Source organism: Eretmochelys imbricata, chromosome 1 (genome assembly GCF_965152235.1).
Source record: "Eretmochelys imbricata isolate rEreImb1 chromosome 1, rEreImb1.hap1, whole genome shotgun sequence".
Classification (NCBI taxonomy): domain Eukaryota; kingdom Metazoa; phylum Chordata; order Testudines; family Cheloniidae; genus Eretmochelys; species Eretmochelys imbricata.
The window spans coordinates 250,968,208-250,986,823 of record NC_135572.1 but is presented as its reverse complement, the minus strand read 5'-3'; the positions used below and the strand labels follow the sequence as shown (position 1 = coordinate 250,986,823).

Below are 18,616 nucleotides of genomic sequence, written 5' to 3'. Positions count from 1 at the left end.
TACACAATCAGTGCCAGCTGTTGGAATGAATAGATGAGAACAGACTCGTGGGAGACCTTTCCACTCCTTGGGGGCTGTGCCCGTTTCTTGGAGAAAGCTGTGCAGCTGCCTGCCGCACGCTGCTGCTGCTGAGATCCAGGCTGCAATGGAATTTTCTTTATTTTTTTGCAGTCCTCAGGAAAATGAGGCTTTCAGAGAAGATTTTTCTGCAGCTCTCTAAATAGCATCTTAGAATTAAGAGGTTTCATGGAGGATTATTTCAACTAAGCGCCAGGCGGGAGCTGGCAGGTGCTGGGGAGCACTGAGATCAGAGAAAACTCATTAGCTTGTAGGTAAAGCTAGTAAGCAGGGAGGAGGTGCAGCCTGCTTGTGTTACTTGCTCTGGGGAATAAGGGAGGAGGTCCCACAGCCTTCACCATAGAAGTGTCCTCTCCTGTGGCTCAGAGGTTCGGAGGGGCATGATCCAGGGAACAGTCCATCAAGGGAAGAGCGTTTCAGCCAAAAGCAGATGCTAAAGAGGATCACAACTACAACCAAACTCCACAGATGCCTATTACACTGGCACCAGAAGCTTGAAAGCAAAAGTGGCTGAGCAAAAAGGGCCAAAACTAGGACAAGAGCGGCACATGAGTGGTATTACCAAGATATGGTGGGACGAGAGTAATCACTGGGGTGTCACAACTCCTGGCTCTAAACTGGACAGGAAACCTACGTTAGGGGGAGGTTGGGAGTAGCACTATATATAGTATAAAAGAGTACATAGATTGTTGAAAAGGAAATTCTGGACAAGGAAGTCCATCTATAAACCAGACCTGTACACGATATAAATTCCAGCTTGTAAGACTACAAAAGCAACCATGCATGCAGAGCAAAACAGTATTGGAAAATGCTGAAAGGTGCAAGATCAGGAAGGACAACCAAAGCTTCCAGAACAGCGATAGCGAGTGACTCCAACAACCCTAAGAGAAACTGGTGCAACATGGTTTGGAGAAACAATTTTTTTTTGATACCATCAAAAATGATTGCTTGGAGCAACTCATTCTGGAGCATGCAAGAGGAGAAGCTATTTTTGAGTTACTTCTGAGTTAGACACTGGAGTTGGTCTTGGCATTTAGGGCCTGACGCTGCAAAGTGCTGAGCAATTCCAAAGGGGTGCTGAGCACACGCAACTTCCAATAGGAGTTGAGAGGTTCTCTGCAACTCTCAGAAGTGCTCTGTGCCCTTGCAGAATTGGACCCTCAGCTTGGATGAGCCACCAATTAACAGAGAGTGTGGGAAGAAAGGAGATAAGGGGGGGAGTGGTGGGGAGAGGGGAAGTGGAATGATCACAACTGCAATTAACCTTCACGGATGCCTATTGCACTGGCACCAGAAGCTTGAAAGCAAAAGTAGATGATCAGAAAGTGCCAACACTAAGACAAGAGCTGCACATGAATGGTATTTCCGGGACATGGCGGGAAGTGGAAGTGAAAGAATAGCAGAGGAGAATGAGAGAGAGAAATCAAGAGAAGAAAGAGAAAGAGAGAGTTCAGATTTTGCAGTGAGGAGGCCACAAAAGGGGGAGGAAGGAGAGAGAGAGAGAAGAGAATATGAGGAAAAGGAAGAGGCAGAGAAGGTAAGAGTAAAAGAGAAGAGAAGGAAGAAACAAGGAGAAACAAAGGGAAGTGAACAAGTGATTAATTCTCACTCGATGTATTTTATTAAGTGCCTGTATGCAGAAATGCACTGGCTGGTCTAGTGCTGCTGCATTTGAAATGATGTTATGTGCATTCCACATGCAATACTGCAAACTAGAGAAGTGTCACAACATGGTTGTGTTACCACAACCAGTCAAATAGAAGTGGAGATTTACAGATTTCCTGAGTTCTGAGGGACTTTTGTCTTTTTGAATTCCTCACCCCACCTCGGACTCCAGAGCGACAACATCTGTAATTACAGCCCGTCAAAAGCAATTCTCATGACAAATGCTGAAATTCACTCCTGTTGAAGAGGGCCAAGAGGTAAGCCCTTTGTCCAAGATTTTCGGGAATCATTAATGATATCGGGGGCTTCCATTTGTGACTTGACACACCTTAAAGTAGCCTGATTTCCAGAGCTTGGGTGCTCAGCACTTCCTGAAAAATAAGGTCTTAAGTTGGCCACCCAAGAATTGAGGTACCCAAAATCACTAGAAACTCTTGAAAATCTTGGCCTATATTTTGAGGGCTTAAGTGGGTCTTCAGTGATGCACAGGTCCAAGTGCTGGTCCTCGGTACAGACATCATTTTCACACAAACATAAACAAGTTTTAGATTCATGGGACTCAAAAAAACAACCTTGAAAACTGTGTCATAAAAGCAGGACAAGATGGAAACCCTGACAAAGGAAGGAAGTGTATGTGGGGTGATTCCTGGACCAAGTGTTAGGGTTACTGCCTAAAAATATTGCAGGACATAGGAGCAACTCTTCCATCAGACCTTGGCATGATTATCCAACATATTCTTGAAATGTATTGGAGACAATGTTTTATTTCAGAAGGTGGAGAAAGTTACGAGGGGAGAGGCTGTTCTAGATTTGATTTTGACAGATAAGGAGAAACAAGTTGAGAATTTGAAAGTCGAAGGCAGCCTGGGTGAAAGTGACCATGAAATGGTAGAGTTCATGATTCTAAGGAACGGTAGGAGGGAAAAAAGCACAAAAAAGATAATGGATTTCAAGAAGGCAGACTTCAGCAAACTCACAGAGTTGGTAAGATCCCATGGGAAGCCAGTCTAAGGGAAAAAATAGTTAAGAGAGTTGGCAGTTTTTCAAGGAGACATTATTAAGGGCACAAAAGCAAACTATCCCATCGTGCAAGAAAGATAGGAAGTATGGCAAGAGACCACCCTGGTTTAACCAGGAGATCTTCAATGATCGGAAACACAAAACAGTTCCTACAAAAAGTGGAAACTAGGTCAAATTACAAAGGATGAATATAAACAAACAACACAAGCATTCAGGGATAAAATTAGAAAAGCAAAGGCACAAAATGAGATTAAACTAGCTAGAGACATAAAGGGTAACAAGAAAACATTCTACAAGTACATTAGAAGTAAGAGGAAGACCAAGAACAAGGTAAGCCCGTTACTCAATGATGGGGAAAAAACAATAACCAAAAATGTGGAAATGGCAGAAGTATTAAATGACATTTTTGTTTCAGTTTTCACCAAAAAGTTTAGTAGTGATTGGACGTCTAACATGCCAGTGAAAATGAGGTAGAATCTGAGGCTAAAATAGGGAAAGAACAAGTTGAAAATTACTTCAACAAGTTAGATGACTTCAAGTCACCAGGGCCTGATGTAATACATCCTAGAATACTCAAGGAGCTGACTGAGGAGATATCTGAGCCATTAGCGATTATCTTCAAAAAGTCATGGAAGATGGGAGAGATTCCAGAGGACTGGAAAAAGGCAAATATAGTACCAGTCTATAAAAAGGGGAATAAGCACAACCCAGTCAATTACAGACCAGTTAGCTAAACTTCGGTACCCGGAAAGATAATGCAGCAAATAATTAAGCAATCAATTTGCAAACACCTAGAAGATAATAAGGTGATAAGTAACAGTCACTATGGATTTGTCAAGAACAAATCATCTCAAACCAACCTAATAGATTTCTTTGACAGGGTAACAAGCTTTTGGATAGGGGGGAAAACAGCAGATGTGCTATATCTTGACTTTAGTAAGGCTTTTGATACCGTCTCACGTGACCTTCGCATAAACAAACTAGGGAAATACAACCTGGATGGAGCTACTATAAGGTGGGTACATAATTGGTTGGAAAACCATTCCCAGAGAGTAGTTATCAGTGGTTCACAGTCATGCTGGAAGGGCATAGAGAGTGGAGTCCGATTCCATTCAATATCTTCGTCAATGATTTAGATAATGGCAAAGAGCGTATAAACGTATAAAGTTTGTGGACAATACCAACCTGGGAGGGGTTGCAAGTGCTTTGGTGGATAGGATTCAAATTGAAAATCGTTTGGACAAACTGGAGAAATGGTCTGAAGTAAATAGGATGAAATTTAATAAGGACAAATGCGAAGTACTCCACTTAGGAAGGAACAATCAGTTGCACACATACAAAATGGGAAATGACTGCCTAGGAAGGAGTACTGCGGAATGGGATGTGGGAGTTACAGTGGATCGCAAGCTAAATATGAGTCAACAGTATAACACTGTTGCAAAAAAAGCTAAAGTGTTGTAAGAAAGACACAAGTAATTCTTCTGCTCTACTCTGCGCTGATACGGCCTCAACTGGAGTATTGTGTCCAGTTCTGGGCGCCACATTTCAGGAAAGATGTGGACAAATTGGAGAAAGTCCAGAGGAGAGCAATAAAAATGATTAAAGGTCTAGAAAACATGACCTATGAGGGAAGATTGAAAAAGTTTGGTTTGTTTAGTCTGGAAAAGAGATGACTGAGGGGGATATGATAACAGTTTTCAAATACATAAAGTGTTACAAGGAGGAGGGAGAAAAATCTTTTTTGGTAACCTCTGGGTATGGGACAAGAAGCAATGGGCTTAAATTTTAGCAAGGAAGGTTTAGGTTGGACATTAGAAAAAACTTTCTAACTGTCAGGGTAGTTAAGCACTGCAATAACTTGCCTAGGAAGGTTGTGGAATCTCCGTCATTGGAGATTTTTAAGAGCAGATTCAACAAAGACCTGTCAGGGACGGTCTAGATCAGTGGTTCCCAAACTTGTTCTGCCACTTGTGCAGGGAAAGCCCCTGGCAGGCCGGGCCAGTTTGTTTACCTGCCGCATCTGCAGGTTCGGCCAATCGCGGCTCCCAGTGGCCGCGGTTCGCTGCTCCAGGCCAATGGGAGCTGCTGGAACTGGCGTGGGCTGAGGAACGTACTGGCCACCACTTCCAGCAGCTCCCATTGGCCGCTGGGAGCTGCGATCAACCGAACCTGCAGACGCGGCAGGTAAACAAACCGGCCCAGCCCGGCAGGGGCTTTCCCTGCACAAGCGGCAGAACAAGTTTGGGAACCACTGGTCTAGATAATACTTAGTCCTGCTTTGAGTGCAGCGGAGGGACTAGATGACCTCTCAAGGTCCCTTCCAGTCCTGTAATTTTATGACTCTATGATACAGGGCCATTCCACTCACAGAATGTGAATTGTATGAGCTAACCCCTGGGCAGAGTGCTGGATGCAGGAGGGAGCAGATCCAGTGGTAGAGCAGAAGGCAGGGGCTACTCTGTAGGCTATGGATCTGTGGATTGTGTGTGTGAGGAGGGGCACTCCCCAGTCAGGGAGTTTTGACCCCATTCCCTTCCTCCAACTCCACAGGGCACCGTACAATGCCATGCCAGGGCATAGAGGGATGGAGTAAGTCCAAGTCCAGAACTCCCAGCTGGATCAGGACATTCTGACCCTATTCCCTTCCTTGCCTGCTTCAGGATCCCGCCTGAGCACTTCCCACAAGATACCTGTTCCCCTCTCAGGCTCCATGAACGGATTTATTCTGCACTGAAACTGGGTCTGAGCGTCAGCAGGGATGCCATCCCCAGTGAAAAACTTGGTACATGGTCATTGGTGTGTAGCTAAGAGATAGACAACTCCAATTCGCACATCTATACAGAAGTTACTTTTCAGACGCACCTATCCCATAGGTGGCCCCACAAGAGGGCCATTTTGGGGCTGTCCTGTGTGGAACACTGCTCTTACACCTGACTGAGGTCCTATCTGCTGGTCAGAAAATATTGGGGTCCTAGGTGCATGAGAGAACTAGGGCAAGTGAAAACAACAGATTCCAGGATGTATATGGCTGCTGTTACAAGCCACCTGCTCTGAAATGACTTTGTAACCTGGAAATGTCACTTCAGTGCCAGTTCTCACTTTCCTCTGGAGCTCTCATCTCTCCTCCAACATCATCTGCAACACCACACTGCCCTCAGTGCCATGCTGGGGTGCGAAAGGCTAAGACATGTCAGGGTCAATGCTGGGATGCTGGTCAAATATGCCTAGGTGAGGATGAAGGATTGTACCTCCAGCAACAAGCACCCCCCTTGATACCATGATGGCGTTTTAGGGAGTAGATAGGGGATATGGCACATACAGCATCTTAGGACACCACGTAACACAGAGGTGTGCAAACTACGGCCCGTGGGCCACATCCGGTCCACAGGACCATCCTGCCCAGCCCCTGAGCTCCTGGCCCAGGAGGCTCGCCCCTCCCCCGCTGTTCCACCTCCCCCGCAGCCACACCACATGGGCAGCAGGGTTGCGAGCTCCTGCTGCTCCACGTGGCATGGTAAGGGGACAGCGGCGGCCCGCAGCGGTGCGGGAGTTGGGTAGGAGGTCCCAGAGGGCAGTCAGGGGACAGGGAGCAGGGGGCAATTGGATGGGGCAGAAATTCTGGGGTAGTCAAAGGTCAGGGAACGGGGGTTTGGATAGGGTGTGGGAGTTCCGGGGAGGGCCTGTCAGGGGGCAGGGGTGTGGATATGTCGAGACAGTCAGGGGACAGGGAGCAGAGGGGGTTGGTAAGGGGGTGGGATCCCGGGGGGGCGGTTTGGGGCAGGGGGTCCCAGGAGGGGGCAGTCAGGGGACGAGGAGCTGGGGGGGTTGAATGGGTCGGGAGTTCTGAGGGGGACAGTCAGGGGGTGGGAAGTGGGAGGGGGCGAATAGGGGGCAGGGCGGGGACCAGGCTGTTTGGGGAGCACAGCCATCCCTTCCCCACCCTCCATACCGTTTCGCACCCCGATGTGGCCCTCGGGCCAAAAAGTTTGCCCACCCCTGACATAACATCATACCAGGGTGTGTCAGGATGGAGCATGCCCACATTATAAAGGATGTCTCCTCTACCAGTACAAGGGAATCTTAGATCTATGGCTCTGTATAAATGACTGCTAATAATAACAACAACAATGTGTGTTCATGGCTAAAGGACAGCAGCTCCAGGAGCACAGCACCCCTTATGCCTGTCCAGATTGCTGAGGGGTATCCAGTAGCCACCAATATTCTGTATTCCTGGTTGCTGCATCCATTGTACAGCACTTAGGACTAATTATTCCTTAAAGGTACTTTATGCTATATTAATTGATAATCATCTGGAATTTGAATCCATAGCCAAAATACAGCTGGTTTCATGCTGTGACAGCCTTGCTGTTCATTAGGGGGTGCGTGGTGGACTTTAGTACAGAAGAGGGGCTGAAGAACACAACGAAAAAGGAGACGTTATTGTACTATAGAAAATACCATCTGTGGTCAGCAGGAAACTAGGGCCTGGGACATTCCTTTCTGGCAGTATGGACTGGGATCATAAATTATGAAGACAGTCACTGCACATTGTCCTTATGGAGTTTAAAATAGAGTCTTGATCAGCCAGGCTAGGGGGCAGTGCCATGAAAGGGCTCCCCTGTTTGATCCTTCCCATGCTGACTGAAACCAACCGTGGAGTTGGGGACACACAAGCAGCGCCAGGGGAGGTCAAAGCGCAGGGGCGGGAGCAGCTACAGAGCAGGATGAATAGGTTCTGCCCTCTGCCTAGACAGCAGCATCTGAGACTCTCCCATTCAGTGAGGTCTTCGGTTTTAGTCCATTGTTCTGAACATCCACCTCTTGCGTGGGCTGAGTCATCTGCTGAAAACGCTGTCCAGAAACAAACAAACAAAGATTACAGGAAGGACACAAGTACCCAGGAGAAAATGAGGAGACCCTTTCACCACCACCACCACCTCCACACATGGCATGTGGCTGAAGCTGACGGTCACAACCGTTCTTTCTAAATTGAAGAGAGGTCCCTAGTTACAGAAAGAGGGCTACCAAGGGGATAGTGAACACTGAAGGTGATTAGGACAATTGCTCCAGATACCAGACACCTTTATTTGGCAATGTAATCACTTCCCCTTTGCTCTTCTATTACACACAGTTCTCTCTTCTGAATAACAGAGAGCACCATTACAAAATGAAAAGGAGGACTTGTGGCACCTTAGAGACTAACCAATTTATTTGAGCATAAGCTTTCGTGAACTACAGCTCATTTCATCAGTTGCATCCGATGAAGTGAGCTGTAGCTCACGAAAGCTTATGCTCAAATAAATTGGTTAGTCTCTAAGGTGCCACTAGTACTCCTTTTCTTTTTGCGAATACAGACTAACACGGCTGTTACTCTGAAACCCACCATTACAAAGTAAACCAGTAGTTACCGCACAGTTGTAGCAGCACCTAGACGCTAAAGCTAGTCAAAATTTTAAAATTTGTTACCAAAAACGTCAAGGTTCTTCCCATTTCACAGGATTCAAAATGGACCCACTTTTCATTCTCTATTCCATTTTTCATGGAATTCTCATTAAAAATGTTATCCAATGGTTACAGAATGCCAAGGAATTTACAGTTTATGGCTCTGATCCTGCATGGCCCTTTATGCCAGCATGGATTCCCATTTATATCAACCTGACAGGATCAAAGTCTAAATAAAACTGAGGTCCATTGGTAGAGCTGTGTCCGGAAGACACCCCGGGAGATGGAATGTGAGAGAGAGCGGTCCCTCAGGCAGAGGGGCACTGGTTGTCTGAGCAATATGGGTTGAAGCCTAGGGTTGAATGGACATGGAGGCTGAATTCCAGGAGGGGAAGTGGTGCTTTAAATTATGGAACATGAGGCAGAGAGGAAGGGGGCCTGAAGTGAATGGACATCACTGAGCTGGAGAAGAGCCCCTCCAGGAGAGGGAAGAGCCCCCGTACTCAGACATAACTGAAGTGTTTCTTGCTGGGTGAAGCCCCTGAAATGTTTAGGGAGGCTCTCCTGCCATTCATGCTCAGTAGGATTAAAATATCTTATAATCTTTCCTGTCTGTCAAAACCCTTTTATTCTGCATTGACATCTAATTTCCCTCCAGCCTCAGCTCTGTTACAAGCTAATCCTCTCTCTCTCACATGCACACACATACACACACACACTGTCTAACTCCCTACTGCCATCAGCTGTTTAATGCTAGTGCAATGGATTATGGAGGCCAGGGGCCTGGGTGTGTGTGTTGCCTGCCTCCGAAAAGAGTGACATTCCACTGAACTGGCAGAACGGTCAGTGCACATGGGGATATCGAGTCTGATCGAGTGAGCAAAGGGAGGGGAAGGTAAATAGAAGCCAATCACACTGTTATTATTTCTAATTCCCATTGACTGACATTGTCAGTGTGCACCAGATGCTAAGGTTGCTCCTGGAGCAACAGAATATAACTGCGTTCCATGGGCCTGCAAGACGGGGACTCAGTGGAAATGTGGACAACAGGTGGGATCTCAGGTTACAGATGGATTCAGAGGCACAACTACAGGGATTCAGCTCACTTAGGGGCAGATTGCGATATCCCTAATCACTTGGTATGGTACAAGTCGCCCTGCTGAAGTCAGCGGAACTACTTGAGGATTTAGATGCTACTCAGTGAGAGTCAGGACATTACAATCTGGCCTTCCCAGCCTGCTCCTGCTCCCAGTGAAGTCAAGAGAATACTGTCCTCAGCTTCAATGAGAATAGAATTGGAACCAAACACAGGGAGGAACTGATGCCCGCGTTAGGAGACAAGAAGGGATTTCCCCCGGTGGCATATTACCAGTGAGTGGCGGGGAGGGGTGGTGAGTGTTCATACCATCCTATGGAGCTCTGAGCAAGGATCATCTGTAAGGATCAGAGATGGATCTGAGTGGGGATTGTTCGCTTTAATTCTCAACACAATGCGCAGCCTATTGCTATCAACAGAGAGAAGGGTAATGCCCTGTGACTGCCTTTGACAGTCTCTTCTTCTGACCCTAAAGGAAATGACATTGTGGTGGGGTCTATATTGGTGCAGCACTGGGGCCTCTCTCTGTCTTTCTTTCATTTTTAAAGTGAGTTGAATGCTGGCGAAAGATAGGAGACTGACAGCCCTTTTTATCCATGAGACAGCCAGCCCCAGTGCAAACCTCCCTCACCAATAGACCTTGGCTCTGAGCTAGTTCAGGCTTCTCGCTCAGTTAGAACGTGGCATCTTTGCTGAGATTGCCTGTTAGTGACTTTCATAACTAGAACTATACAGGAACTGGAATATCCACAGTTTCAAACATTTGCTTTTATTCCAAATCGGAACAAAAAAGAATTTAGAACTTTCCCATGAAACGAGATGTATGAAAAGATTTTGTTTCAAGACAGTCAAAAACATTTCCTTTTGATTTTGACTTTTTTGAAAAACAAAATGTTGATAATATTAAATACATTTCAAAATGAAAAGTCATTTTGAAATGAAAAAATCAAAAAGTTCCATTTCCGAAATGGTCCAGACAGAATGTTCTGACCTTCGCAAAACACATCATTTCAATTTCTTTTTTCAAAACAAAATTTGTCAGAATCAACATGTCCCCTTGGAAAGCTGTGTTTCTGACAAAACAGCATTTTCCAATGGGAAAACTTTCTGTTGGAAGATTTTCAAACATCTCTCTATGTAACAGTGATAGGCTGATGTGAACAGTAATCTGCTAGGAATAGGACCAAGATTCCCTCGACTTATTTCACATAAGACACCAAACAGGAATGAGAAGGTAACAATTTTTGGTCACTACTGACCTGTGAGGAATTGTAACCAACAGGTAAAGGCACATATCTCCTTACCCCAATCCCCTAAGTCATTCATTTGCCTCAGTGAGAAAGGGCTTTCTATTGGCTTACATGGAATGTGTTGTGCAGGAGGTAGTAGAAAGCATAAGGAGCAGATCAGAAGAGCGCAGAGGGTGTTGGGGGAAGAGGTGGGAGTCTCTGGAAGCCTTGGTTTACAAAGACTACAGGAGTCAATGCCATGACACAGGGGCTGAGTGAAGTTTATAGTGGGTTGCTGGTGGGAAATTCACTCTGGACAGATAAGTGAGCAGAGGCAGAAGTTGGAAAGTTGCTTTTACCTGCCTGATGGTCCCCTCGGAGATGAAGAAGTAGTATAGCATATAGCCCGGAATCAGCACCATGGAAGACAGAGCCATGAGCCAGCCGATGCCCTGTCCCCATGTGGGATAGACGTATTTCCCCAGAGACAGAGGGGTCATTTCAACCACGCTGAAGAAGAAAACACCCTGAAGAAACAGGATCAGCAGTCACAGCATCGTATGGCACAAGCAGAAATATTCACTGACTGTCCTTTTGAGAGTTCCCTAAATTCTCACTATGAGTTCTAGTGAATAATCACACACCATTCCCAACAGCCCTCTCTGCCCCCCCAGCCAGGGCTCCCGCACCATTCCCAACAGCTCTCCCCCACACAGCCAGGGTTTCCACACCATTCCCATCAGCCGCCCGCCCCACGGCCAGGGCTCCCACACCGTTCCCAACAGCCCCCCTCCTCCCAGCCAGGGCTCCTCCACGATTCCCAACTGCTTCTGGCCGCCAGCCAGGGCTCCCGCACCGTTCCCAACAGCCCCCTTCCCACCCAGCGAGGGCTCCCACACCATTCCCAACTGCCCCCGCTCCCCAGCCATGGCCCAAGAGCTGCTCCAAAAGCCAGGGCTCCCAGATCAGTCCCAACAGCTCCTCCCACAGCCAGGGCTCCTGCACCAACTGCACCTTTCTCTCTAATCTTCTCATTCCACCAGAGATTGTTTCTACCCCATTTCCTACAGCAATTCTGGCTGAGAGAGACTGAGAATGCATGGTAATGTTTTCCCCATGGTCAGTGCCCCTAAACTTCCCTGCTCCAGCCAAGGCACTTACACCCCTCCCTACTTAGGCTTCTGCTGCACACTGCACTCCCAAACCATTTCCTAAATAGCTTCCTCTTAGCTGACTCTCAGGAGCTAGGAACTTCCCAAAGCCAGTATTCCTGCGGCAATGCCAATAGCACCTCCTGCTGGGAGAGGAAGGGTTGGAGGGGGGCGGAGGAACTGAGAGCTCATCAGTGCCAATTCTATTATTTCTGAGAGTGCCTCCTGCTGAGAGAGGCTTGGGAGGGGCTGAGGCTGGAGCTGGAGTGGCTGAAAGTTTTCCCCACAGCCAACAATGATTTTTAAAGTCATAAATCACCAGTTCAGCTTCTGAAATATCAAACACAGGAGTAATGCATGAGTGGTTTGAGCATTGGCCTACTAAACCCAGGGTTTAGAGTTCAATCCTTGAGGGGGCTATTTAAGGATCTGGGGCAAAAATTGGGGATTGGTCCTGCTTTGAGCAGGGGGTTGGACTAGATGACCTCCTGAGGTCCCTTCCAACCCTGAGATTCTATATTCTATGATTCTAGGCCAAACTCCCCGCTCTCTTCTGAGAGTCAGTTGCAGGGATTCAGGTGGGAGAATAAAAGAGGCTCTACGTATTTCTTTTCCTGCCAGTCACTTTGACTCTTCTCAGGACCAACTTGCATTTAATGCCAGATCTGGATTTGGAATGGAGTTACCTTGAATAAAAATTTAGTGCTTCCCCCACCCACAGAATGATCCCAGTGAGGTGGCCCTTCTAGATCAACCTCCTCAAAGAGAGTTGCTTTGTTCTCACCACGCAAACAAGGGGAGTGAAGAAGGCCCAGCAGAGCTTCCACCAGCTGCAAGGTTGGTAGCCAATCATCTCTTCAATGTTCATGTAAAATCTGTTCACACCTACAGTGAGAAATGTGTATTAACAGCAGCAATGATATCTCAGCACCATTCTCATCACCTCTGTCCAGTGACCCAACACAGAACAGGAGAAGGAGGACATGTGAGATCAGAGAGGAGAGCAGGCATTTAAGGTGAGCATGGAGAAGTGTAACGCTGACTCCCCAGATAAAAAGTAGAGGCCATAGACACAAACACTGGACTCTATCTTAATGGGAAACTGGATAATTTTATGACCACTAAAAACATCTACAGCTTCCCAAGCTAAGACAGTGATAATAATCAACTAGCAAAGGTCTAGATCATAAGATAGACTAGGTCATAGATTGACCTTGGAGGGGTCAAGAAGGAATTTCCTGACACCCCAGCACTGCACAATTGGATGGGCAAGTTACTGAAGAGGGGGGACTCCTAAGCATCAGACATTGAACACTGCCAGGATACCAGGGCAGATGGCTCAGCAGTCAGATTTGGCCTAACAAATTCTATATTCGTATCATGCCCTCAAAAATCCAATTCTAGAGGCCTGTGCATATTTCCATTTGTATAGGAATCTCTGTGAACATGTGCTCAGCTGAGTGGCTGTCTGAGGAAGCAAGATGAAAAATCCCGGGGGGTTTCAAAAGCTTTCAGCTTTGGCCCAACACTATAGTCAGTTGTCCATCTCCCACTGACTTCAATGCTAGTGTTGAGGGCTTTTGCAAATAGCACCTTCTGTGCCTGTAGATAAGAAGCAAAGGAACAAGGTGAGTTGCACTTACCATAACACCAGGAAATTGAGATGGTCTCAAAGAAGACGAGGAAGAGAAGACACATGCCACTGGCTGAATAATAATCAAACAGCTTGAAGACATAAATGCCACCCTGAGGAGACAAAGCCAAAGGGAGGGGGCCTGGTTATAGAGTACAGCCTGGGTGGGGAGCTGAGGATTAATACGATCAATACTTTTATCTAATCATTCTGCCTGTGTGTGTTAATTTCCTTGGCCTATGGAAGCCAACAAAGATGCATCATTTTGTTATAATCAAATTCCTGACATTTTAACAGACGTACTCTGGAATGTGGTCAAGGAGTGAGTGTTCAAGCCTGGCTGAAGGCAGGGAGACAAGCAGGACTCTCGTGTGGCTGCCTTCCTCCTCTAGTGTGAGGTGAAGCCACTTTGTAAAATGAATCCATTCTGTCCCTCCTGCTGCACTTCAGATGCCTCTGCAGATGTTCCATGTTCTGTGACTCATCCAGCACGAAGTCACAAAGTGGGAAATCCACACCCTGGCCTCCATGTCACCGAGCCTGGCCCTGAAGTCTGCACAAAAAGCCTGAGCCTCACTGCCATACACCCAGTATACAGATCTCTGCATTAGGTCACTCACTAGGGCATGTAAACATGGAGCCTGGGCCTTAGTGTCACTGCCCCAGAGCCCCACCAGACCTGCTCTCTTTTGGTTTATCTCAATCTTCTGCTTAGAGAATGTGTCACCCTCCAGGGCATAGGCCCATCCTCGAAGCAACAGGAGTCCCAGCTAGACTGACCACAAGGATGATGATAACTTACTGAGATTTAATGTGTAGACTGCAGCTTGCTGGATAGATGACAGTGCTGGGCAAAGCCCAGACCAACAGTGGCCCTAGTGTCTTTCACAGACAATGGCCCTTCCCCCAGGCTTCCTCTGCTGCTGTTATACAAAAAGGTGGATGGAAAAGCACCAGGAACAGAAGCGGGAGTGAGCACAGGGAGAGGTACCTGGGTGATGTTGGAGAATCCAACAATGTAGGAGATAAGACAGACCACAGCAATGAAGAGCTTCTTCCTGGCCCTCAGGAGATAGGGATACTCATCTAACAGGGCTGTGACAAACCCCTCCACAGTGCAGAACTGCAGGAGGAAAGACACACACAAACATATAACCACCCTCTGCATTCCCTTGAAACACTCCTCCTCCTCCCCCCGACTCCCCCGGTGTGATGCCACCTCCCTCCCCTCTGGAGAATGCACCACCTCTCAGCCTGGATTTGTGTTACTTCTTCTATCTCTGTGTTCGACTGACCACTGCTTCCCTGCTGCCTTCACCTCATTTCCAGCATGTAGTGACGGTGCTGAAGGACCATCATGCTGAAGCCTGGTGTGGGGGTCAAAATCTGTTCCTTTCACTTGACTGCAGGAGTTACCACAGGTAGCTGGATAATGATTGGTGTTGTGGAGAAGGAAAGGGGCTGGTGTGGAAGTGAAGGGGAGGGTGGCTGACAGGGAGGACTGGATATGCAAAGTAACAGGGGGAAAGTAGAAGGGAAAAGAGAAGGGCCTGGGTATGGGAGACCATCAAGTGGGGGAAGATATGGGTGTGGAAAGCTATGAGCAAGAGGGTAAATGGCAAGGGAACTGGAAGTCACTTCAGATTAAGAGTGGTGTACGGAAGGAGAGAGAAGTGGGCACAGGGAGTTACTGGAGCAGATATGCATGGGGGAAGTCCTAGGGGAGTTGTGTGAGGAGTAGTGGGGGGGGGAAAGGAAGGCTGAAGCAGTAAATACCGATGGGATACTCCACATCCTAACCAGACCACAAGGAACACATAGGAAGAGATGGCCAAATTGTGCAATGCTGCTCGTGCAATCCGCACCTGGCTGGGGGCTAGGAAGCCCCCAGGTCTAATCCTGACACGGACCTGCTATGTGACCTTGAACAAGTCATTAAGGCTAAACGTTTCAAACCTGGGTGCCTAAAGTTAGACACCCAAATAGAACATTTAGGCACCTAAACAAAAATGGCCAGATTTATAGCCGTGCTGAGCTCCCGCGGCTCCCACTGACGTCTGCTGGAGTTGCGAGTGCTCCATACCTCTGAAGAGCAGGCCATTGCAGTGTTTCCTATTTGACATTGCTTGGGCTGCTGGTGTGCAGAGTCCACGGCCTATCGTGCTGACCAATAGTGTCTCATTGGTTCCTTTTACTCACCCCTCCCTGCCCATCTATCTGTCTGACTCCATCTGTTCTCTCTTGCTGTATGTTCAGAGTATAAGATTTTGGGGGCAGTGACCGTCTTTTGTTTTGTGTTTGTGCAGCACCTAGCACAATGGGATTCTGAGGTCCATGACTGGGGCTCCCAGGCACTAGCATAATACAAATAATAAATAATAATTGTTATCACTCTGTGTACTCGCTTCCTTCCTTCCTTCTTTCTTTTTTCTCTTTACAGTGGCTTTTGTGCGTTTTCTGAAATGTTTCACTTTCCTCAGTATATTGTTGTGTCTTGTCATTATTCCTGTCACTTTTCTATAATAGGCGTCTGTCCCGCACCCCAAACCTGAGTTGGTGATCCTGTTATTTCCTGTTTCTTATTTCCATTCCTGATTCTCCCCCACTCTTTTTTCCGCCCTTGCCGGAGTCTGGTCACTCCATCAATTGTGGGGCAGTAGAATAGTGAGTCACTGACAGGCTGGCACCTCACAACAATTAGCAGACGAGAGTTTCCCACAGTTCAAGGGGCTTGCGATCCCCACCACAGGATACAAAGAACTCCCACTGGCTTCAGGGAGAGCTCCTTGTATCATGCAGGAGAAGAAGACGGCCCAAAGGGAGTTTAACTGCAGAAAAACAGCTGTTCAGCAGATAGGCTTGTGAGTGGGTGTTTCTGCTGTGCAGGACTCTGATTCCATCAGCAAGAAATGCTCATGAATAACCTGTAAAAGATGGCATCACATGGGACACACGCGGGCTTGGAATCACAAGGCTCCACTCACTCCCCTGGTGGAGCAAACGCCTGACCTGGAAACTGGCAGTTAAAAGGAATCATTAGCACATTATGCAAGAGATGCAAGAGAACTAAACCTAGATCTAGATGCAAGAGGACTGAACCCACGAGTGAAAACGTGTGTGTGTGTCTGTGCGTATCAGCGTATGCCACTGCAGCTGTGAATAAGAATTTGCGATGTCCCTCATGATGCAAAGAGACAGGACGTAGCGGTAGTAAATACACAAAGGATTATTTATTGAGGCTACTGGGCACAGACAGACCCTGTTATTCCCCTTGACTCTCCAGCGCCCTGTGCTGCCTACCGTCACCAAAAGCGGTTCTCCTTAAGCCCAGGTGTGAGCAGGCTGAGTCCCGACTCTGTCCTCCCCAGAGCACACAGACCCGGAGTTAGGCCCCGATTCAGCCAAGTACTTAAACACATTCTTCGCTTTAAGCACATGCTCAAGGGCTTTGTTGAGCCGGGATGGACTTAAGCGCATGTTGAAAGTTAAAGATGTGCCTAAGTGCTTCACTGAAATGGCCCTGGAGGCTCAATTTTGTAAAGGTATTTAGGTGTTGTGCTGCTTAGCACTGCAATGCCTGGCTGATTGAGGAGTCTAAATCCCCTTGAGAACCGATAGGATTTAGGGTTCTAAGTGCCTAAACCCCTTTGGAAAATGAGATTTAGGCTCTTAAATCAGTTAGGTGTTTCGACACTGAGCACAGCAACACCTTACTGGCCAAACACCCCCCACTTTCATGGGCTTTGGTTTTCTTGGCATCTCAAACATGACCAGAACATAAACCTCAATCTTAGCTTCCCAGCTTGGGTGTCCCTCCAGGCCCAACTCTGGCCTCTCTCCAGGGAACCACTCCCACCTCCCTTCTAGCCCAGCTGCAATAACGAGCTGCACCTGCGACAATGAGCCAGCAGAACTTCAGCAGCCCTCTGAAGGGGTCTAGCACCTGTTAAGGGTGGGGTTTGACGCAAGAGCCTTCCCACCTTGCTACACCTGGCCTGGACTAAGCAGTCATGGACTGGGCTGCTGACCGTCCTGCAGAAGATGTTCCTGTGCACAACCAACGCTTTCTGAGAACATGTGGGGCCTAATTTTCAAAAAAGGCAACCTGAAGTATTTGTGCAATTGCACACTTGCATTTGTGTGCTCAGTTATAGCAACACATGCAAATCAGGAGCCTGTGTGTACTAATAACTAGCCAGGTACCTACCTACCTACCTATTTGCATGCACAGTTGTTACTGCACATGCAAAAGTAGGCATATTTTTTGCAGGCATTGTGGGTTCCACGCTATGTGTGTAAATCATATCCTGAATGAGTAAATCTCCAGTATGCAGACAGAAACCCTCAACATCTATTTATCTGTTTTTCTAAATGCTTGTTTTGCTTTTGATGCCTCACACACCCCTTCCCCAGGCACTGACGGCCCCCAAAGAGCTCCGTGCCCTGTGAGACTGACAGTCATATGGGACTCTAAGACTTTCATGTGATATTTGAGATGCAAAGGCATCAATAATTCCACACAGTGCTTAGGAGCCTTATTGTCATGTATTGAACTATTTACGAGAGCCGAGTGAATGATCCACAGAGAATAGTTCTTTCAGTGAACTTAGCTACTTTGGGAACATTTACTCATTATTTGAGATTGTTTGCCAAATAATATCAGCAATAAGTCCTGGTCTGAGCTGTTCAATGGGAGCATTCAGCATGTGAAACTCCAGCAGGGTTGATTAGATTTGATTGGACACAAGGTGTGACAGTTTGGGGAATATGTCCATGTCCATTTATGAATTTCATGTCGTTTTATGAATGTTATCTGTAATTGCAACCAGTTTTTGTAGATCAGATCAGTAATTGTAGATCAGATCATCCATTTTTCAGCATTTTGTAGCAGAGAGGCTATGTAGGGGTGAGGGGAGGGAGGAAGGAAGATGTGACAGAGCAATCAAGGGCCATCAACACTGAGCAAATTTCCCTTGCTCAAACAATACGGTTTCTGCCAGCAGGGCCTTTGGCTTTGAATGGACTCTCTTCACAGAAATCTGTCTGGGGAGAGGGGGAGCTGGAATCCCACCACTCCCCCCATCTAATCTAGTCTTTTTGACAAGGTAGCTGCTTTCTAAGCCAAGGAAGCCATTTCATCGCCAGGAACAGAAGACAAGCTACAGTGAGTGGAGGAAGGAAGGATTTTACCTCCCCTAAGGCCTTGAACCAAACCCAGAACTCACAAACAAAACTCTATTGTGCTTTTTAAGAGTAAGGTGTGTGTGTTTATGTTTAAGAAATCCCTTTGCTAAGCCTGTGT

General features: G+C 47.1%; 1 protein-coding gene across 1 annotated transcript in view; it reads right to left on the bottom strand.

Moving 5' to 3' along the window:
* Positions 1–7,509: 7,509 nt before the first annotated feature.
* LOC144273021 (sodium- and chloride-dependent GABA transporter 1-like) overlaps positions 7,510–18,616 on the bottom strand; it is a 31,735-nt gene continuing 20,628 nt past the window's right edge. The window contains exons 10-14 of the mRNA XM_077831513.1: positions 14,306–14,437; positions 13,325–13,427; positions 12,466–12,566; positions 10,890–11,057; positions 7,510–7,614 (exon numbers count right to left, since the gene is read on the bottom strand). Coding sequence (XP_077687639.1) covers positions 7,510–7,614; positions 10,890–11,057; positions 12,466–12,566; positions 13,325–13,427; positions 14,306–14,437 — 609 coding nt within the window. The remainder of the gene's footprint in view (positions 7,615–10,889; positions 11,058–12,465; positions 12,567–13,324; positions 13,428–14,305; positions 14,438–18,616) is intronic.